Consider the following 23,487-nt stretch of genomic DNA (forward strand, 5'->3'; position numbering starts at 1 on the left):
CTCTACACTGGCTTCCTGTCAAAGCAAGGGCTGATTTCAAGGTTTTACTGCTAACCTACAAAGCATTACATGGGCTTGCTCCTACCTATCTCTCTGATTTGGTCCTGCCGTACATACCTACACGTACGCTACGGTCACAAGACGCAGGCCTCCTAATTGTCCCTAGAATTTCTAAGCAAACAGCTGGAGGCAGGGCTTTCTCCTATAGAGCTCCATTTTTATGGAACGGTCTGCCTACCCATGTCAGAGACGCAAACTCGGTCTCAACCTTTAAGTCTCTACTGAAGACTCATCTCTTCAGTGGGTCATATGATTGAGTGTAGTCTGGCCCAGGAGTGGGAAGGTGAACGGAATGGCTCTGGAGCAACGAACCGCCATTGCTGTCTCTGCCTGGCCGGTTCCCCTCTTTCCACTGGGATTCTCTGCCTCTAACCCTATTACAGGGGCTGAGTCACTGGCTTACTGGGGCTCTCTCATGCCGTCCCTGGATGGGGTGCGTCACCTGAGTGGGTTGATTCACTGATGTGGTCATCCTGTCTGGGTTGGCGCCCCCCCCCCCCTGGGTTGTGCCGTGGCGGAGGTCTTTGTGGGCTATACTCAGCCTTGTCTCAGGATGGTAAGTTGGTGGTTGAAGATATCCCTCTAGTGGTGTGGGGGCTGTGCTTTGGCAAAGTGGGTGGGGTTATATCCTTCCTGTTTGGCCCTGTCCGGGGGTGTCCTCGGATGGGGCCACAGTGTCTCCTGACCCCTCCTGTCTCAGCCTCCAGTATTTATGCTGCAGTAGTTTATGTGTCGGGGGGCTAGGGTCAGTTTGTTATATCTGGAGTACTTCTCCTGTCCTATTCGGTGTCCTGTGTGAATCTAAGTGTGCGTTCTCTAATTCTCTCCTTCTCTCTTTCTTTCTCTCTCTCGGAGGACCTGAGCGCTAGGACCATGCCCCAGGACTACCTGACATGATGACTCCTTGCTGTCCCCAGTCCACCTGGCCGTGCTGCTGCTCCAGTTTCAACTGTTCTGCCTTATTATTATTCGACCATGCTGGTCATTTATGAACATTTGAACATCTTGGCCATGTTCTGTTATAATCTCCACCCGGCACAGCCAGAAGAGGACTGGCCATTCCACATATGCTCTCTCTAATTCTCTCTTTCTTTCTCTCTCTCGGAGGACCTGAGCCCTAGGACCATGCCCCAGGAATACCTGACATGATGACTCCTTGCTGTCCCCAGTCCACCTGACCGTGCTGCTGCTCCAGTTTAAACTGTTCTGCCTTATTATTATTCGACCATGCTGGTCATTTATGAACATTTGAACATCTTGGCCATGTTCTGTTATAATCTCCACCCGGCACAGCCAGAAGAGGACAGCCATCCCACATATGCTCTCTCTAATTTTCTCTTTCTTTCTCTCTCTCGGGGGACCTGAGCCCTAGGACCATGCCCCAGGAATACCTGACATGATGACTCCTTGCTGTCCCCAGTCCACCTGACTGTGCTGCTGCTCCAGTTTTAACTGTTCTGCCTTATTATTATTCGACCACATGCTGGTCATTTATGAACATTTGAACATCTTGGCCATGTTCTGTTATAATCTCCACCCGGCACAGCCAGAAGAGGACTGGCCACCCCACATAGCCTGGTTCCTCTCTAGGTTTCTTGCTAGGTTTTGGCCTTTCTAGGGAGTTTTTCCTAGCCACTGTGCTTCTACACCTGCATTGCTTGCTGTTTGGGGTTTTAGGCTGGGTTTCTGTACAGCACTTTGAGATATCAGCTGATGTACGAAGGGCTATATAAATACATTTGATTTGATTTGATTTTGATATCCCCCTGTGATTTCAATAGAGCCTGGGTTGAAAATCGACCAACCTCAGATTTCTCACTTGCTGTTTTGATTTCTTCTCAGATTTTGCCTGCCATATGAGTTCTGTTATACTCTCAGACATCATTCAAACAGTTTTAGAAACTTCAGAGTGTTTTCTATCCAATACTAATAATGATATGCATATATTAGCAACTGAGACTGAGGAGCAGGCCGTTTACTCTGGGCACCTTTCATCCAAGCTACTGCCCCTGCAGCCATAAGAAGTTAAATCCACTTCAATCAGTGTAGATGAAGGGGAGGGGGGGGGGCAGGTTAAGTAATGATTTTTAAGCCATGAGGCAATTGAGACATGGATTGTGTATGTGTGCCATTCAGATGGAGAATGGGCAAGACAAAATATTTAAGTGCCTTTGAACGAGGTATGGTAGTAGTTGCCAGGCACAACTGTTTGAGTGTGTCAAGAACTGAAATGCTGTCGGGTTTTTCACACTCAACAGTGTCCCGTCTGTATCAAGAATGGTCCACCACCCAAAGGATATCCATGCAACTTGACGCAATTGTGGGATGCATTGGAGTCAACATGGGCCAGCATCCCTGTGGACCGCTTTCGACACCTTGTTGTCCATGCCCTGACAAATTGAGGCTGTCGATGTGCATGGGGTATGAGGTAACTCAAGTAGATGCACTATATATACAAAAGTATGTGAACACCCCTTCACACCCCTTGGATTCGGCTATTTCAGCCACACCTGTTGCTGACAGGCGTAGAAAGTCGAGCACACTGCCATGCAATCTCCATAGACAAACATTGTCAGTACTGGTCATACTGAAGAGCTTAGTGACTTTCAACATGGTACCGCCATAGGATGTCACCTTTCCAGCAAGTCACTTAGTCAAATTTCTGCCCTGCTAGAGCTGCCCCGTTCAACTGTAGGTGCTGTTATTGTGAAGTGGAAAAGTCTAGGAGCAACAACGGCTCAGCCGCAGTGTTAGGTCACACAAGCTCACAGAACGGGGCCGCCGATTACTGAAGCACATAGCTACCGAGTTCCAAACTGCCTCTGGAAGCAACGGATGCTCAAGAACTGTTCGCCGGGAGCTTCATGAAATGGGTTCCCATGGCCGAGCAGCCTAAGATCACTATACGCAATGTCAAGTGTCGGCTGGAATGGTGTATAGCTCGCCGCCATTGGACTCTGGAGCAGTAGAAATGTGTTCTCTGGAGCAATGCTTCACCATCTGGCATTCCAAATGACAAATCTGGGTTTGGCGGATGCCAGGAGAACGCTACCTGCCCCAATGCACTGTGTCAATTGTAAAGTTTGGTGGAGAAGGAATAATGGTTGTGGATGTTTTTCATGGTTCGGGCTGGGCCCCTTATTTCATACAATGACATTCTAGACCTGGCCTGGGCAATTATTTTCCATGGAGGGCCACATTAGAATATATCATTGCAGACCAGAATCATATTACAGAATTATACATCATGTGTATATATATATATGACTGTGTTGACAGATATATCTACTGTAAATCACGTCCAGATATGCTACTTATTTAACTTTAACATAATAAACCATAAATAAATCACATACATGCTCTCCTTTTGGTAGGTATTTTCATTATTAAACATGCAATGAACTACACGGAGGGAAAAGTACACTGTGCATTCAGCACCACGGATAGAACTCTTGTTAACGGGTTGCACAATAACACAAGAGAGAGAGAGAGAGCTCAACATTACATTTAAATTACTCAATCAGTGTGAGGAGTGAATTCCCTGATGGGCATTGACTAGAGCAGTTTCTGACGTCGCAATGCGCAGAATTGCTGAGAGGTGAGAGTCAGTAAGAGATGATCTGTCCCTTGACATCACATTAAATTAGTCACATGCGCCGAATACAACAGGTGTAGACCTTTCAGTGAAATGCTTACTTATGAGCCCCTAACCAACAATGCAGTTTAAAAAAATATGGATAAGAATAAGAAATAAAAGTAACAAATAATTAAAGAGCAGCGGTAAAATAACAATAGCGAGACTATATACAGGGGGGTACCGGTACAGAGTCAATGTGCGGGGGCACCGGTTAGTTGAGGTACATGTAGGCAGAGTTATTAAAGTGACTATGAACACGTGATAACAACATAGAGAGGCAGCGGTGTAAAAGAGAGAGGGGCCGGGGGGTTGCAACGCAAATAGTCTGGGTAGCTTTCATTAGGTGTTCAGGAGTTTTATGGTTTGGGGGTAGAAGCTGTTTAGAAGCCTCTTGGACCTAGACTTGGCGCTCCGGTACCACTTGCCGTGCAGTAGCAGAGAGAACAGTCTATGACTAGCGTGGCTGGAGTCTTTGACAATTTTTACGCTGAGCTGTAGTCAATGAATAGCATTCTCACATAGGTGTTCCAGGTGGGAAAGGGCAGTGTGGAGTGCAATTGAGATTGCATCATCTGTGAATCTGTTGGGGTGGTATGCAAATTAGAGTGAGTCTAGGGTTTCTGGGATAATGGTGTTGATGTGAGCCATGATCAACCTTTCAAAGCACTTCATGGCTACAGACGTGAGTGCTACGGGTTGGTAGTCATTTAGGCAGGTTACCTTAGTGTTCTTGGACACAGGCACTATGGTGATCTGCTTGGTATTACAGACTCGGACAGGGAGAGGTTGAACATGTCAGTGAAGACACTTGCTAGTTGGTCAGCGCATGCTCACATTACACGTCCTGGTAATGTCAGTGAAGACACTTGCCAGCTGGTCAGTGCATGCTTGCAGTACACGTCCTTGTAATCTGTCCGTTGACCTGTTTATAGGTCTTACTCACATCGACTGCGGAGAGCGTCATCACACAGGGCATAGCGGGATTTCTTATAAGCTTCCAGGTTAGAGTCCCGCTCCTTGAAAGCGGAAGCTCTAGCCTTTAGCTCAGTGCGGATGTTGCCTGTAAACCATGGCTTCTGGTTGGGGTATGTATGTACGGTCACTGTGGGGATGATGTCATCGTTGCACTTATTGATGAAGCCAATGACTGATGTGGTGTACTCCTCAATGACATCGGAGGAAATCCATTAACATATTCCAGTCTGTGCTAGCAACACAGTCCTGTAGCTTAGCATCTGCTTCATCTGACCAATTTTTTATTGATCTAGTCACTGGTGCTTCCTGCTTTAATTTTTGCTTGTAAGCAGGAATCAGGAGGATAGAATTATGGTCAGATTTGCCAAATGGAAGGTGAGGGAGAGCTTTGTATGTGGAGTAAAGGTGGTCTATAGTTTTTTTCCTCTGGTTGCACATTTAACATGCTGATAGAAATTTGGTAAATCTGATTTAAGTTTCCCTGCATTAAAGTCCCCGGCTACTAGGAGCGCCACCTCTGGGTGAGCGTTTTCTTATTTGCCTTTGGCGGAATACAGCCCATTCAATGGTGGCTTAGTGCCAGCCTCTGACAGCTTCTGACTGTGGTGGTTTGTAAACAGCTACAAAAAATACAGATAAACTCTCTAGGTAGATATTGTGGTCTACAGCTTATCATGAGATACTCTACCTCGAGCAACAGCTCGATACTTCCTTAGATATCGTGCACCGGCTGTTATTTACAAAAATACATAGTCCGCCGCACCCTTGTCTAACCAGATGCCGCTGTTCTATCCTGCCGATGTGGCGTATAACCAGCCTGCTGTATGTTGATAGTGTCGTCGTTCAGCCACGACTCCGTGAAGCATAAGTTATTACAGTTTTGACTTGTTATACTTCATCACTAAAAATGTCTGTACACATACATAGGTTGATCCAAACAGTACATACATCTTCTGAGCATGACTCCTAATCTTTGGAGTTTTGTTTTCATCGAGAGATGCATATAACCTCGTCAGTCACATTGTTTTAAATAGTTCTCTAATCACTGCATCAGACTGAAAATCGATAAGCTCAAGTTGCATGTCAGTGGGAGCGTTATCCACATTGGAGATGAAAGGAGAGGAAACCAACTGCATGTCATTTTCCAACACTTTGAAATCCTCAAAACGACAAGATAACTCACTGTTCAAAGCATGCAGTAGCGATGTATTCTTCTCCCGCTGGTCATCTGATAGGGAACAGACTAGTAGTGTCGGAAGGTGGGTGAGATTGTTGGCTTCTATTTGGCGGGTTAGGAGGACTAATTTTCGCTTGAAGGCTTTGATACATCTGATGTGAAAAAAGGGCCTTCCCTTGTAGTTTGCAATTCAGTTCATTCATGACGGCCACGATGTCCACGGTGAAGGCAAAATCAGCCAACCATTTTTATCTTGCAGTTGAGGGAAATCCACATGTTTTCCTTTCATTTGCAAAAACTTCAGGTCCCACACCCTTTAAGCACCTTCCCCAAACTCAGCCATCTCAGGTTTGTGTTGTAGGGGAGATCTGCATGATCCGACTGTCTCTTCCAACAGTGACAAGAACTGCCTGTGGTTTAACGATTTTGCTCTTATGAAGTTTAGTGACTGTATCCACCTTAGTGACTGTATCCACAACATGGCTCATTTTCAGAACACATTTACAGAGCACCTCCTGATGAATAATGCAATCTGGGTTCAGTTTAGCTACTTGATCTTGTATCCTTTTCAAAACGCCAACGTTTTTCTCTGTCAAGTTTGGGCACCCATCAGTGGTTACACTGGAAAACTTTTCAAAACTCAGTCCCGGCTTTGCCACACTTATTAACCTCCTCCAAAAAATATTTCCCTTTGTTTGTGCTCTTCATTGACTGCACTGAAGCAAGCTCCTCTGTAATTTAAAAGTCTAGGGTTATGCCTCATAAGAATATCAACTGCTCTCATCCACGGCAAAGGAGAAATAGGTGCCAATTCATACCCCTGCAACTGTTGTTCCAAATTCTTTGTGATGTCCTCAACACGTCATATCGTCTTGACAGAGAAACATTTTCAAACAGCTCTTTCTTGTCAGGGCAAAGTATTGCTGCAGAGTCAATTAAACATTATTTAATAAATTCACTCTCGGCTAAATGGCTTGCTATGCTTAGACATTTTGTGAGACGGTACATACTGTAGCTAGTTCTCTCAATTACGTTGTTTGCTGAATGCAGTTTTGTGAAATCCTTGCTGCTTTTGCAACTGAGAAAGCAACTCTTTCGATGCACTTGCCCTCTGCTCAGAAGACATATTCCTATATTTCTCTGCATGCTTCGTCTGGAAGTGTCAGAACAAATTGTGGTCTTTCAAGACAGCGATGCTCTCTTTGCACACTAAGCACACAGCTTTCCCTTGATACCTCAATAAAGAAATATTTTGATGTCCACTCTTGCTGGAGGTGTTCATTCATTGTCTACTTTCCTTTTTTTTAATCTTTGAAAAACACATTTTGGGCAATTTATAGCTAGCTACTATTTGTAACTGTGACGTGTGTGTCAGAATGTCAGTCACTGTAACGGTTTTCTATATGAGAAGGAGAGTCGGACCAAAATGCAGCGTGTCGATTGCGATCCATGTTTTAATAAACAAACGTAAAACACGAATCAATACAAACACTACAAAAATAAAGAACGTAACGAAAACCTAAATAGCCTATCTGGTGAAAACACATAGACAGGAACAATCACCCACAAACACACAGTGAAACCCAGGCTACCTAAATATGGTTCCCAATCAGAGACAATGACGAACACCTGCCTCTGATTGAGAACCATATCAGGCCGAACATAGAACTGGACAAACTAGACATGTAACATAGAATGCCCACTCAGATCACACCCTGACCAACCAAAACATAGAAACATACAAAGTAAACTATGGTCAGGGTGTGACAGTCACTGTCTGTCCTCGTGCAGTTGTTAATTATACGAGCCTTCAAAATAAATGTCCCACAAGCGGTGGGAGTTAAATCATTACACAAAGGTGGGTATTCATTTGGGCTTTTAATTTGAATAACAAATACGTTTTTCAAAACTTTACTATCGCAAATTCTTTATTTGATCTGAGCATTATTCCGCGGGCCATATTGAATCAGGTCGCGGGCCCGGGCCCGGGCCGGCCTTTGCCCTGTTCTAGACGATTCTGTGCTTCCAATTTTGTGGCAAAGGGAAACCCCTTTCCTGTTTCAGCATGACAATACTCCAGTACATGCAGTACATGCAGGCAAGAGCGTAGGCAAAATGTATTCAATAGGATTGGTTGCTGGGAAAGTTTAACCAAAAACTATTGTTGCATTCGTTTTCAAATATATTTTTAAATCATTTGTCATATAGTTTTGCTCTCGCTTTAAAATGATACGTTTTAGGGTTTTGCTTTTGATGTCTTATTTTTCTTTACAATTCTATACATTTTGCTTTCAATTGTTTGGTTTTTGATTTCAACATCCATTGTTTCACCCGTTCTCGAAAATGTAATGTTTACATTCTCAACTTTATTTTTCATGTTCACAATTGATTTTATTTTGAATTCAATACATATGGCGTGAAATTGACCGTATACACAACCCTCCCCCTCTCATCTTACCCGAAGCTGCCGTCCGATCTTGACAATGCATGGAAAAGCCAGCAAGGTTTATATTATCCAAGTTCTTGTTCAGTCACAACTTCAACAAACATAGGATATTACATTTCTTCAGGTTCTGTTGATAGGAGAGTCTCGAACGGAGCTCGTCCAGTTTGTTCTCTAGTGATTGTACGTTCGCCAACAAAACATTGGACAATCGCCTCTTTCGAGTCCCGGGGATCAGGGCCTGGTCCGGGGTAAGCATAACGTCCAGAACTGCCGACTCGTTGAAGTAGAAATCTTCATGTAAATTGAGGTTAGTGATGGCTGTTCTGATGTCCAGAAGCTGTTTTCGGTCACAGGAAATGATGGTGGAAATAAGTTAAGATCAGCGTAAAAAAACACAATATCAGGAGCCCGTAAGATGGCAGCTATCCACTTCAGCGCCATCTCACCAGAAAATCCCATTTTGGCTTAGAACAAAGATTTAGTTCTGTTTGTCAAGTTTCTTAGAGGAAGTACTTACCATAGGGCTGTGGTGGAGACATAATGCACTAACTCTGTGAAAGGAAGGGGGTCCGAGGAGGCGCCACAACTACGACATACAAACTGCAGGGGGAGAAAATCAAAGTTGCATGTCAAATTAAAATAACAGAATAACTAACAGAAAGTTGAAATTGGAAATCCAATGATATGTGTATAGGCCTTATCAGATTGGCTTTCGGGTCAAATATATACCGTATATTTGGCAAAATCTAATTTATGCTGCATGTATGCTTTTATTTATGCATATATATGTCTTTCGTAGGTGGCGCAAGAATTCCCCTACGGGGACAATAAAGATCTATTGAATTGACTTGGTTTTACAATCTTTTTGTTGTTAGTATGTCACTATTGGGTAACACTTTACTTAGGGCATACAGTTATAGTGTATTATTACTTGTTACAAGCATGTATAGAAATGAACTTATAAAATGGTACGTCTTTTTATATGGAAATGTATCAAATGGCTGAACATGGCTATTTCATTATAAGATGATAACACATTATAAACACTTCATAGATACTGATGGCTTATAATGCATTATGAACGTATCATGATGCATTATACCTGTATCCCTTAAGTAGAGTGTTACCCACTAGTCTATATGTCTCTCCTTTTCCCTCTTTCTAATCAACAGTGGATTAAATAAATCACATTACCTGTTCATAAAGTATCATGGCAAACTTCTGGTGGGTAATGCAGGACTTGGATGTGCAGGCCTCAGTCGCCGTGTCAGAAACTATGTGCAGGTGAATCCTCTCCAGAATGTTCTCCTTGTGCACCAAGAATTAAACAAAGTGAGGTCAGACATCTGAAGTCACTGTTTTCCATTACATCCTTAGCATCTGTAGCCCAAACTATCCTGATACACATATCTGTGAGTAGAAACATAACAGTGTACACTGAGTGTACAAAACGTTAAGAACACCTTTCTAATATTGAGTTGCACTTGTAGTCCATGCCTCAATTTGTCGGAGCATGGACTATAAGGTGTCGAAAGCATTCCACAGATATGATGGTCCATGTTGACTCCAATGCTTCCACAGTTGTGTCAAGTTGGCTGGATGTCCTTTGGGTGGTGGACCATTCTTGATATACACAGCAAAGTGTTGAGCATGAAAAACCCAGCAGCGTTGCAGTTATTGACACACTCAAACCGGTGTGCCTGGCACCTACTACCATACCCCGTTGAAAGGCACTTTAATCTTTTGTCTTTGTCATTCACCCTCTGAATGGCACACATCTGTCTATAATAAAGCACAGCTCTGCCATCTTAACAACACTATCAACAAGGCAGGTCCTACAGGCCCTAGTTTTGTCACACCTGGACTACTGTTCAGTCGTGTGGTCAGGTGCCACAAAAAGGGACTTTGGCTCAGAACAGGGCAGCACGGCTGGCCCTTAAATGTACATGGTGAGTTAACATTAATGATATGCATGTCAATCTCTCCTGGCTTAAAGTGGGGGAAAGATTGACTTCATCACTACTTATTTTTGTAAGAGGTGTTGACAAGCTGAATGCACCGAGTTGTTTAAACTACTAGCACAAAGCTCGGACACCGATGCATATCCCACGAGAAGTCTCTTCACAATTCCAGAACAGATTGGGAGGTGCACAGTACTACATAAAGCCATGACTACATGGAACTCTATTCCACATCAGGTAACTCAATTGTCTCAAGATTTAAAAATCCTTCTTTAACCTGTCTCTACACTGATTGAAGTGATGACATCAATAAGGGATCTTAGCTTTCACCTGGATTCACCTGATCCGTCTATGTCATGGAAAGACAAAATCAAATGCTCAAAATTAAAATATATTTTTTTCTCCTTAAAGTACTCCCAGCCGTTTCCACTTATTTGATTTATTCCAGAACTAGCACAGCTGACTTAACTGGTTAAGTGACTAGATGAATCAGGTGTATTTGTACTGGGTTAGGGTTGCAAAATTTACTTTTGGGAAAGTTACTGGAATTTTGCAAATTTAAGGGGTACCAACGGGGAGTTTTGGGAAACTGCTTTAGTTCAATAAAAAAGGCTAATATGACATCTCGATCGCTAAAAAAGAAAGTGCTACAGTTCTAGACTTACAAAGCACTCTGCAGCGTCGTCCATGTGGCCAAGTTGGAAACGCTGCTCGTCCTTAAAGGTTTCTGCGAGGGCGTGACGCAGGCTATCCGAAGGCAACGCTCGCTCTTGGCTTTGCTGGAACTGGCTGAAAATACTCTGCAGGGGGAAAAAGCGTTGTAGAGAATTGAGGCGAGGGGGGTACTGTAAGTTGCCTTAATGATCAAGTCTCTAAGAGCTGGTTTCCTGAACCCAGATTCAGCTCAGTCCTGGACTAAAAAGAATGTTCAATGCAGTCCAGGATTAGACTTAATTCTAGGTCCAGGAACTCTGCCCACTGGGCACAGATGTCATTTCAACATATAGTCCACGTTGATTCAACATTATTTCATTGAAATGACGTGGAAACAATATTGATTCAACCAGTGTGTTTAAAAGATCTTCAAATATCAATGGCTATTTTTGTTTAAATAGAAACTAAATAAATATTCTACATTTTTTATGGGTGAACTTTGACATCTTGTGAATCTCTTGAATAAGTAATTAAACTAGGTGTAAGATGTACAGTATTGTGATGATGATATTATATACAAACCTTTAAAGCGCAGAAAATGCAGGCATCCCCTAGACAAAAATGACCAGGAAGCTGTCTCAAACTCCTCCTGAAAATGTCCAACTGCCATAACACCTGTTCAGGTGAAATGACAGCATTGCATTGATCATATTCAAATCACAGGTATATGTGTATTAATCTAACAACATCTGTAACATAAAATGTTATGACTATATTAATCCTACATTACGTTCCATATGAAAAGTAGAACTAAATCCTACATAGGAAAAAGCATGGACATCTTAATTTAGTAGTAATCTTGCCCCTTAGCCTTCCGTAGGAAATAATCTATGTTTACACTATTGCATAAACCTGCATATTGACAAGTTTTAGCACTCACCTGTACGGCACTGTTGAGGAAGCAGCTATTCTGGCCTGGTTCGTTCAGCAGGCCTTTGGTTAGAGCCAGAGACAACATGCTCCCAGGCTGACAGGATTTCCCCAGGCCCCCACCACCACCAACAGCTCCAGGCTTTTTGAAGAGCTTGACCCATGCCAGAGAGTTAGAGCATGCCACTGGGGAGAGAGCAGTCACCAGCTGTTGTTATGCTCTAATGGGAATTGGATATACAAATGTGGCTCCTGGACCAGAAGTTTAAGACTGCTGTTATGAGATATATCCATAGAGAACACTAATCATACAATACAATAACTTGTTTTACCAGGTAAGTTGACTGAAAACACATTCTCATTTACAGCAACGACCTGGGGAATAGTTACAGGAGAGAGGAGGGGGGATGAATGAGCCAATTGTAAGCAGGGGATGATTAGGTGACCGTGATGGTATGAGGGCCAGATTGGGAATTTACTGTACATCCTGAGGGGTAAGTCCTTATGTGTCCATGCACATCTTAGAGAGTGAATAGCACTTGGCCACTGGTTATGATCAGACTTTGGGTTAGGTAGGATTTAGTGACTTGTGTGATGGGAGCTGTTGTTTACCTTCTCCGGAGAGTGGGGGAGGCTTGCCAAAGCTGGACATACTGGGAGGAGGGAGCTAGCAAGCCATGGGACCAATCCATTACATCCCTGCCTCGCACTTCCAAAAAGATCCATTGAAGTCATTCCCAGGCTCATCCATAGGGAAGCTTTTGAATGGCACTATTGGACATTGAATGACAATGGGACCAAGTCTAAAGAGAGGAAAATAAATCATTGGCTTTAAAAAAAACTTTGGGCAATGACGGCACAATCATTCTGTTACCAAACTTTGCATCTGCACTGAATTGTTAAAAGTATTAATTGTGCGAACTGACTTGTTGTATTGTCAAATTACAATACATGATTAACCATTCATTTCTATTAGGCACAAAAATAATCTTAAACAATCCAAACATACAGCAAATGCATCCAACAAATGTATAGAGTCACACACTTGATGTAGTCATTGCGTGCTATGAATATGGGACCAAATATGGTATGGTTTAACTTTGCAATCATTGGTTTTTGTTTGACATACATTTTAAAGTGAGTTGCCCTACTGCTTTCAAAGGTTGATAAAATTCAATACCAGTGAGTTACCACTTAAGTTAACATGTATTTAACTTGAATATTTTCCGTGTGTGCATTTTCAAATTGATTTTTTTGAACATATTAGGGACAGATACAAATTAACAGTTGAAACAGTTTTTCAATAAAACACATCATAGTTCAAGCCAATTGTCAACACTATATGTGATACAGTTTCCTGAGTTCCCATGGCCACCCACTGGTGCTTGTTCCCCCTCTGGCCCCCCAGAAAAATACATCTTAAAATTGCCCCTGCTATTATGTTGCGTTACTGCCATTGTTTTATCCCATACCTTCATACATTGTTTATGACTTTCTCAAAGTCTTGCATACACCTAAATAGAATCTAGATGATGATTGTTATATAAGTGACCATAGAGACTAGGCCTACGTTTGCAATAGCTTCTCTGTGTTGTGATTGACTTGAGCTGGGTGGACAACGTTACAATCGTATAGGCTACTTGGGCACAGATTCAACAGCCAGTTTACAGGCATTTGCTGCTTTTCAAGTCACAGGTTGTCACAGCACTGAAAAACACAGTACCCCCTGACATTTCATCACATTATTTAATCACATTAGGACTGTGTGAAAGTCTGGATACTCCCCATACCAAAACAGCACATATAGCTAGCTAACTAGGCCAATGAGGCTCCCTGCAGGGTTGGGGTCAATTTGAATGGAAGTCAGTCGATTCTGTAAGTAAACTGACATTCCAATCCAATAATTGAAAAAAGAGCATCTATTTATAATGACTTCTCAATAAACTGAAAAGTAGAAGGTACACTACATGACCAGAAGTAGGTGGACACCTGCTCGTCGAACATCATGGGCATCAATATGGAGTTACTATAACAGCCTCCACTCTTCTGGAAAGGCTTTCCAATAGATGTTGGAACATTGCTGCGGGGGACTTGCTTCCATTCAGCCACAAGATAATTAGTGAGGTCGGGCACTGATGTTGGGCGATAAGGTCTGGCTCGCAGTCAGCATTCCAATTCATCCCAAAGGTGTTCGGTGTGGCTGAGGTCAGGGCTCTGTGCAGGCCAGTCAAGTTCTTCCACACCAATCTCAACAAAACATTTCTGTATGGACCTCGCTTTGTGCACAGGGGCATTGTCATACTAAATTGGGAAAGGGCCCTCCCCAAACTGTTGCCAAAAAGTTGGAAGCACAGGATCGTCTAGAACGTCATTGTATGCTGTAGCCTTAAGATTTCCCTTCACTGGAACTAAGGGGTCTAGCCCGAACCATGAAAAACAAACTTTACAGTTGGCACTATGCATTCAGGCAGGTAGCGTTCTCCTGGCATCCGCCAAACCCAGATTAATCCGTCAGACTGCCAGATGGTGAAGCGTGATTCATCACTCCAGAGAACGCATTTCCACTGCTCCAGAGTCCAATGGCTATACACCACTCATGCGCATGATGATCTTAGGTTATGTGCGGCTGCTCGATCATGGAAACCCATTTCATGAAGCTCCCGATGAACAGTTCTTGTGCTGACGTTGCTTCCAGAGGCAATTTGGAATTCGGTAGTGAGTGTTGCAACCGAGGACAGACGATTTTTAAACGCATTAGCACTCGGAGGGCCCATTCTGTGAGCTTGTGTGGGTACCACTTTTCTGCTGAGCCGTTGTTGCTCCTAGATGCTTCCTCTTCACAATAACAGCAATTACAGTTGACCGAGGCAGCTCTAGCAGGGCAGAAATTCGACGAACTGACTTGTTGGAAAGGTGGCATCCTGTGACGGTGCCACGTTGAAAGTCATTGAGCTCTTCAGTAAGGCCATTCTACTGCCAATGTTTGTCTATGGGGATTGGACCGCTGTCTGCTAGATTTTATACATCTGTCAGCAACAGGTGTGGCTGAAATACCTGAATTGACTAATTTGAAGGGGTGTCCACATACTTTTGTATATATAGTGTATACATTTCAAAAATTGTTCAATGTTTTTATGTTTTATTTAAATCACTTTCGGAATTGACTGCCTTCAATTCAAATGGACCAAAACCCGGTTTCTCTGCACCCTGAAACATTACAGACAGGACAGGTTACTGATATTGTTGCTGAGCTGTGATGCTGCCAAGTCATGATGCTTTCCTGGAATCCACAGAATGAATTCCATATGAAGTAGGATAGGCATCAACCCAAGTAATATACCTGATATCCTACCCATCTGGACAAGAGGAATACCTATGTGAGAATGCTGTTCATCGACTACAGCTCGGCATTCAACACCATAGTACCCTCCAAGCTCGTCATCAAGCTCGAGACCCTGGGTCTCGACCCCGCCCTGTGCAACTGGGTACTGGACTTCCTGACGGGCCGCCCCCAGGTTGTGAGGGTAGGCAACAACATCTCCTCCCCGCTGATCCTCAACACTGGGGCCCCACAAGGGTGCATTCTGAGCCCTCTCCTGTACTCCCTGTTCACCCACGACTGCGTGGCCACGCACGCCTCCAACTCAATCATCAAGTTTGCGGACGACACAACAGTGGTAGGCTTGATTACCAACAACGACGAGACGGCCTACAGGGAGGAGGTGAGGGCCCTCGGAGTGTGGTGTCAGGAAAATAACCTCACACTCAACGTCAACAAAACTAAGGAGATGATTGTGGACTTCAGGAAACAGCAGAGGGAACACCCCCCTATCCACATCGATGGAACAGTAGTGGAGAGGGTAGCAAGTTTTAAGTTCCTCGGCATACACATCACAGACAAACTGAATTGGTCCACTCACACAGACAGCATCGTGAAGAAGGCGCAGCAGCGCCTCTTCAACCTCAGGAGGCTGAAGAAATTCGGCTTGTCACCAAAAGCACTCACAAACTTCTACAGATGCACAATCGAGAGCATCCTGGCGGGCTGTATCACCGCCTGGTATGGCAACTGCACCGCCCTCAACCGTAAGGCTCTCCAGAGGGTAGTGAGGTCTGCACAACGCATCACCGGGGGCAAACTACCTGCCCTCCAGGACACCTACACCACCCGATGTCACAGGAAGGCCATAAAGATCATCAAGGACATCAACCACCCGAGCCACTGCCTGTTCACCCCGCTATCATCCAGAAGGCGAGGTCAGTACAGGTGCATCAAAGCTGGGACCGAGAGACTCAAAAACAGCTTCTATCTCAAGGCCATCAGACTGTTAAACAGCCATCACTAACACTGAGTGGCTGCTGCCAACACACTGACACTGACTCAACTCCAGCCACTTTAATAATGGGAATTGATGGGAAATGATGTAAATATATCACTAGCCACTTTAAACAATGCTACCTTATATAATGTTACTTACCCTACATTATTCATCTCATATGCATACGTATATACTGTACTCTATATCATCGACTGTATCCTTATGTAATACATGTATCACTAGCCACTTTAAACTATGCCACTTTGTTTACATACTCATCTCATTTGTACATACTGTACTCGATACCATCTACTGTATCTTGCCTATGCTGCTCTGTACCATCACTCATTCATATATCCTTATGTACATATTCTTTATCCCCTTACACTGTGTACAAGACAGTAGTTTTGGAATTGTTAGTTAGATTACTTGTTATTACTGCATTGTCGGAACTAGAAGCACAAGCATTTCGCTACACTCGCATTAACATCTGCTAACCATGTGTATGTGACAAATAAAATTTGATTTGATTTGATTTGATCGGTAAACCAGAAGCACATTATAAAGCATCAGGTTACTCTTATAGGAGTGTAATAACACTGTAATTACAATTGATTCTATATTGAACTTCATCTCTATACCTACGTGATTGTAAAGCATTACTAAAACAATATGTTATTACGATGTTGTTATTGTAGTAAGTACAGTAATACACAGGTATAAGTGCAAATTAAAGCAAAGTGTTACTGGTAAACTTTTCTCATCCTCTTCTCTAAGAGTTGGCTATGGGCTACTGTACATAACACATAATAGTTTATATTCTATAATATTTGCTGGGTCCAAACGGCCACAATTTCCTTGACAGATGGTTATTCTCCTCCTGTCTGACAATATAAAGTTGAAGTTGGAATTTACATTTAAACTCAACTGACATTTAATCCTAGTAAAAAGTCCCTGTCTTAGGTCAATTAGGATCCCCACTTTATTTTAAGAATGTGAAATGTCAGAATAATACTAGAGAGAATGATTTATTTCAGCTTTTATTTACTTCATAGCATTCCCTGTGGGTCAGAAGTTTACATACACTCAATTAGTATTTGGTAGCATTGCCTTTAAATTGTTTAACTTGCGTCAAACGTTTCGGCTAGCCTTCCACAAGCTTCCCACAATAAGTTGGGTGAATTTTGTCCCATTCCTCCTGACAGAGCTAGTGTAACTGAGTCAGGTTTGTAGGCCTCCTTGCTCGCATATGATTTTTCAGTTCTGCCCACACATTTTATATAGGTTTGAGGTCAAGGCTTTGTGATGGCCACGCCAATACCTTGACTTTGTGGTCCTTAAGCCATTTTGCCACAACTTTGGAAGTATGCTTGGGGTCATTGTCCATTTGGAATACGCATTTGTGACCAAGCTTTAACTTCCTGAATGATGTCTTCAGATGTTGCTTTAATATATCCACATCATTTTTGTGAAGTGCACCAGTCTCTCCTGCAGCCACGCACCCCCACAACAAGTTGCTGCCACCCCCGTGCTTCAATGTTGGGACGGTGTTCTCCGGCTTACAAGCCTCCCCTTTTTCCTCCAAACATAACGATGGTCATTATGGCCAAACAGATCTATTTTTGTTTCATCAGACCAGAGGACATTTCTCCAAAAATAACAATATTTGTCCCCATGTGCAGTTGAAAACCGTAGTCTGGATTTTTTATGGCGGTTTTGGAGCAGTGGCTTCTTCCTTGCTGAGCGGTCTTTCAAGTTATGTCGATATAGGACTCGTTTTACTGTGGATATAGACACTTTTGTACCTGTTTCCTCCAGCATCTTCACAAGGTGCTTTGCTGTTGTTCTGGGATTGATTTGCACTTTTTGCACCAAAGTACGTTCATCTCTAGGAGACAGAACGCGTCTCCTTCCTGATCGTTATGACAGCTGTTTGGTCCCATGGTGTTTATACTTGCGTACTATTGTTTGTACAGATAAACGTGGTACCTTCAGGCATTTGGAAATTGCTCCCAAGGATGAACCAGACTTGTGGAGGTCTATTTTTTTCTGAAGTCTTGGCTGATTTCTTTTGATTTTCCCATGATGTCAAGCAAAGAGGCACTGAGTTTGAAGGTAGGCCTTGAAATACATCCACAGGTACACCTCCAACTGACTCAAACAATGTCAATTAGCCTATCAGAAGCTTCTAAAGCCATGACATAATTTTCTGTAAACAATCGTTTGAAAAATTACTTGTGTCAAGCACAAAGTAGATGTCCTAACCAACTTGCCAAAACTATAGTTTGTTAACAAGAAATTTGTGGAGTGGTTGAAAAACAAGTTTTAATGACTCCAACCTAAGTGTATGTAAACTTCAACTGTAGTCAGATCCCAGATGTGCCATGGAAACAATGAGCAGGAAGTAGTGTAACTCCCATTAATACTGTACTTGTGTCCCAAATGGCACCCTATTCCCTTTGAAGTGCTCTACTTTTGACAAGGACCCATAGGGCACTATATGGGGATTAGGGTGCCATTTGGGATGCAACCAATACCTCCTAATAATAGTAATGTGTTAAACAAGAAGCCCTGTATTAAGACAAGTAAATCCCAACCCAAAGTGCTCTACAAACCTACTTCAGAGATCATACAAGAGCCAGAAGCAATAGCTCCATCTTTCCATCTGATTAGTGGGTGGAATTCTAGCCATATTGCCTCATAACTACCTAGATGTAGGGGCTAGATTATGTTTGTTTCAGGATAGGGCTGCTGCTTGGTTTTAAAAAGCTATAGTCTTGTCCAGAAACAACCTGTTAGGCAGATCTGAATGGGTTGGATAAGAATAAGCAACATGACAGAACATCCCACCTACCGATACATTCATTTATGTTATGCATGAAATGAGATGTGTTTTCGGTGAACTATCCTTTCACGTTCTGTTTGCCATCACGAACTTCAGCATAATATCTGACTGCACCTGTAGCTGACCCATGTTTGTCATTACTTCTACTATTTGCAAGTGAGATGTTTTTGCTTGTAACAATCACATATTTACAAAATGTACAAAATGTTTACTGTATACACTGCCTTCAATTCGAATTGAGCCCAAACCTGGTATCCAGGCAAGTGTATCCAGCCTACGTTGTGACCAAAAAGTGGTATACATATAAACCTGAATAATCACAAGCAGACATTAACAAATATGATTACATTTGCTTATCTGCACATGTGGTGTATTCTTCAAATAGAAAAAGGATCCGTATCATAGCCCTATAATTATAACCTAAAACTTCATATGACTTCGTTTAGCCTATAATTCGCCATCCACTGTATTATTCTAAATAGCGAGGAGTTTACACGAACATGAGGGGTCTTTTCTACCATGCATAGGGCTACTTCAGATGCCATTGCATATCGTGCAATTTACACCTGTTAGGACGCATGCGTGTTATGGGGGAACGGATTTATTTACCGCAACTCGCATCACTGCATCAAAGAAAAACATACCCGTTAGATAAAAATGTTATAACACACATGCAATACTCACTGTATCTCGTCGATAATATTTGACCGATATAAAATATCTCCCAAAACAGCTAGGCTGTCAACATTAGATTCCCACAAGTTGTGTCACCTACAAACCGTTGAAGCAAAAATGACTGCAATAGACTACCCGGACTCGCTCGTGGATAATGTCAGGCAGTACTGGTGGATGGAATCTGTGGGCAAATGCAGTATTAAGGTCTGCATAGCTACAATAAATTGCAACGCCAGTGCAGTGATAAAATGCCAACCGGCATTTTAACCGTCATACCCGAATACGTTTTGTCTATTGTCTTATTCTAGCCTGATAATGTCCTTGCTGTTTTTACGTTTTCGGTTCAATAGCGGAAATAATTTCTGGAAATAAATCCAGTAGTGGTCTATGCATGAATGTCATCCGCAGATTAATGATGCTTCGAGAGTAGCGAGGTCAAAATCCGCCCCGAGTGTACAGTAGCCTACTGCAATTCACAAAGAGATATCTCCGCCGCATGGTTGCACTTGATGGCAAATCGCTTGTCTCGCAGAGCAGACACAAGCATTCGGCGTTTGGTTTGTCCCATTTGAGGTGAGAGTAGAACTCACATGACTCTCAAAAACACTGTTTCACTATCAGGCTGACTGCAGCATGTAACGTTGTAATTGTCGAGGCTTTCTATATTAAGCTTTGATGTTTGCAATTATCAAATACAATTATCTAAAGACCATTTTCCTCGAGATAAAAACATTCAGGGGGGAAATAAAGTCCATGTCTATAGCTAGGTATCCATCCAATCGGAGACAGATTTGCATGCGAATATTCTAAAATACGCATAAAGAATATGCACACTTGTTGATAAAAGTTCAATGTGCTCCCATCACATTTTCAACTCTACAGATAGTTTTGTCACAAAAACTGTTGCATAAAATAGCAAATGCGCCTATTCTGGGCTTGGCATTTGCGCTTTAGCCAACAGTTTACAAATACAGTGCAGGTAGACTATGCGGGATGGCTAGTCTACATGATCAGATTATTATGGATAAAAGCGAGAATATTTTATTTGTCAAATGGCAGTCAAGCATCGATCATAATGTCACCAGAATAAGACCCTCGGTATTTTATTGGATAGCAGGATCACACTCATCACGAGCACTTTCCTGTGAAGTTCGTCACATCTTATTTCATCTGTAGCCTAATGAACTGCATGGTTTCCCAAGTGGTAGTGGGAGGACCACACACCATATCATCATGACTCCAAATGTACTTTTATATATGATGGTTATTATATCAATATTTACCCATAAAGACGTTTCCACCGCCATTTCCAGCATAATTAATTTTACCTACACAAAAATATCCCATGTCTAACGAGCAAAAACTTCCTGTTTTTGTCAAAGCTGTCATTATTATTTTTTAAATAAGATATTACTTTATTTGCATAAAAACTGTGGATGAAAACATGCTTAGTATCTAGGTTTTCATCCAATTGGCAACAGATTTTCATGCTAATATTCTAAAATTTTCCCACCAGTGGTTTATTTCAAACAAACTGACTTGTTGAGGATAAAAATCAGTGCGTGATGACGTAGTGCACACAAAATGTATTATTTAGCTTTAGTTCTCAACTCTATCGATTGTCACAAAAACAAAAAAAAAAACTTTTTTTTTAAAGGATAATTATGTTTTTGCAGTGTTATTTTTTGTTGTTGCTGCTTTAGTTGAGAAATTAGAGCGAGAGAGACAGAGGGGAAGTACAGTTCAGAAACTTCCATATTGGGGATTCAATCCTGTGTTGACCAGTCAATAGAGTAGACCAACCTCCAGCACTCCTAAACAATACAATTAAATTGAATAAAATGGCATATGCAGGCCCATGGCCTATATTTCAGTCCGCTATCCACAACTCAGGAAGCACCGTTGCATTTGTTGTGACTAGTACGCCTATGCTAATTTCCCACAAAAATACACGGTGCAGGACCACTGATCGGGAACATGTCTTCCTTCCCATTAGATCTTGAAACGTGGCAGATGTAAAGGCAGAACCATTGTCTGACTCTGACACAATTATATTTGACAGGCTCTCAAGTTGAAATCAATGTTTGAAACGTTTAAAACGATTTCTAGCCCAAATTTTGTAACTCTCTTTATGTGCATTTTCCCCTCATTTTTAAGCTTCTTGTTCAGCCTTGGGAGGCAAGGGAGAGGAGCTCTTGTCCAACTTTTGATCATTTCAAGTAATGATTTGTGTTCGAAAGTATTTCTTATTAAATGAGATCTACGGCAGCTGTAGTGATATCATACCATCATGAAATACAATCAATGTTCAATATTTTTCTGGGTATAGCTAAACAAATTAATGGAAACCAATGGGATGCTAATATTAGCAATATGCTGACATGACCTACTGAAACAGCTGATTCCATGGACTCCTTTTGAGAAGATAAACCTATGAAGGAATTTCCACAATAACCACGTTTCCATCCACAGTTTTTATGGTAGTAAAGTCCTATCGCATAAGAACAAATTACAACAGCTGTGATGGAAAAAGGAAGTCTCGGTGTAATTTTATAAATGCTGACAGATCATTTGGTTGTTCAACATGGTGGGATCTTTTTGTGTCTGTAAAATGTTGGTGGAAACGCCTTTATGCGTACATTTTGATATAATAACAATCATACGAAAATACATTTTGAGTCACACAATGATATGATGTCTGGGCCTCACACTACGACTTGGGAAGCCACACAGTTTATTAGGCTACAGATGAAATAAATTATGATGAACTTCATAGGATGGTGAAAGTGCACAGTGATGAACTTGATGCTGCTTTCCAATAAATATTGAAGGTCTTATTCTGGTGACATGATGATCGATGCTTGACTGCCATTTGACAAATCAAAATATACTTACTCTTATCCATAATAATCTCATCATGTAGACTAGCCAGTCTGCACAGCATACCCATACCGCATGTGAGAGCTGTTGGCTCTCAGGTGCCAAGACCAGAGGAGGCACATTTGCTATTTAATGCAACAGTTTGTGACAAAACTATTGGTGGAGTTGAAAATGCAATGGGAAATGACCATCTGCAGTTAATGCTAACAACATTGCTATGGATAAAGCTATTTGCTAATTCAACCCAATCCAACTCTCCAGGTGTCACCCATCTTCCCCATTATCGCCTGTGTATTTATACCTGTGTTCTCTGTTTGTCTGTTGCCAGTTCTTCTTGTTTGTCAAGTCAACCAGCGTTTTTGTGTCTCAGCGCCTGCTTTTTCCAGTCTCTCTTTTTCTTGGCCTCCTGGTTTTGATCATTGCCTGTCCTGAGCCCGCCTGCTTGACCACTCTGCCTGCCCATGAGCCTGCCTGCCGACCTGTACCTTTGCCCCATTATTAAACCATTGTTAATTCGACGTTGTCTGCATCTGGGTCTTACCTTAATACCTGATTGTGTGTGTGTGTGTGTGTGTGTGTGTGTGTGTGTGTGTGTGTGTGTGTGTGTGTGTGTGTGTGTGTGTGTGTGTGGATCAGACATCATCAACTGTTGTTGGTGTATGGTTGTTGGTCTGTAGTTGGTCATACAGTTCCTGGGTAGTACCCTGAAATAACTAAGCACTGTCCTATCTTTTTAAAAAATATTTGAAATCGGGGAACTGTTACAAAGTCAGTGAAACTATTTTCCGGTTCAATTTGGTATGTGTTGGTTCTTTAATGTTAGCATACTGTAACTCGGTATTGTTTTTTCTTCCGATAGGTACGTTGCTTAAGCAATACTTTCAAAATGATTGCTGTATTGTTACTAATTAACAAATAGCATGTACAC

General features: G+C 42.2%; 1 protein-coding gene across 1 annotated transcript in view; it reads right to left on the bottom strand.

The window, feature by feature from the left end:
* LOC139374928 (inactive ubiquitin carboxyl-terminal hydrolase 53-like) overlaps positions 1–20,156 on the bottom strand; it is a 62,400-nt gene extending 42,244 nt beyond the window's left edge. The window contains exons 1-7 of the mRNA XM_071116173.1: positions 19,689–20,156; positions 12,453–12,643; positions 11,851–12,026; positions 11,493–11,585; positions 10,922–11,056; positions 9,490–9,603; positions 8,813–8,895 (exon numbers count right to left, since the gene is read on the bottom strand). Coding sequence (XP_070972274.1) covers positions 8,813–8,895; positions 9,490–9,603; positions 10,922–11,056; positions 11,493–11,585; positions 11,851–12,026; positions 12,453–12,492 — 641 coding nt within the window. The 5' untranslated portion in view covers positions 12,493–12,643; positions 19,689–20,156. The remainder of the gene's footprint in view (positions 1–8,812; positions 8,896–9,489; positions 9,604–10,921; positions 11,057–11,492; positions 11,586–11,850; positions 12,027–12,452; positions 12,644–19,688) is intronic.
* Positions 20,157–23,487: the final 3,331 nt, after the last annotated feature.

The sequence above is a fragment of the Oncorhynchus clarkii genome, chromosome 19, assembly GCF_045791955.1.
Source record: "Oncorhynchus clarkii lewisi isolate Uvic-CL-2024 chromosome 19, UVic_Ocla_1.0, whole genome shotgun sequence".
Taxonomy (NCBI): Eukaryota; Metazoa; Chordata; class Actinopteri; order Salmoniformes; family Salmonidae; genus Oncorhynchus; species Oncorhynchus clarkii.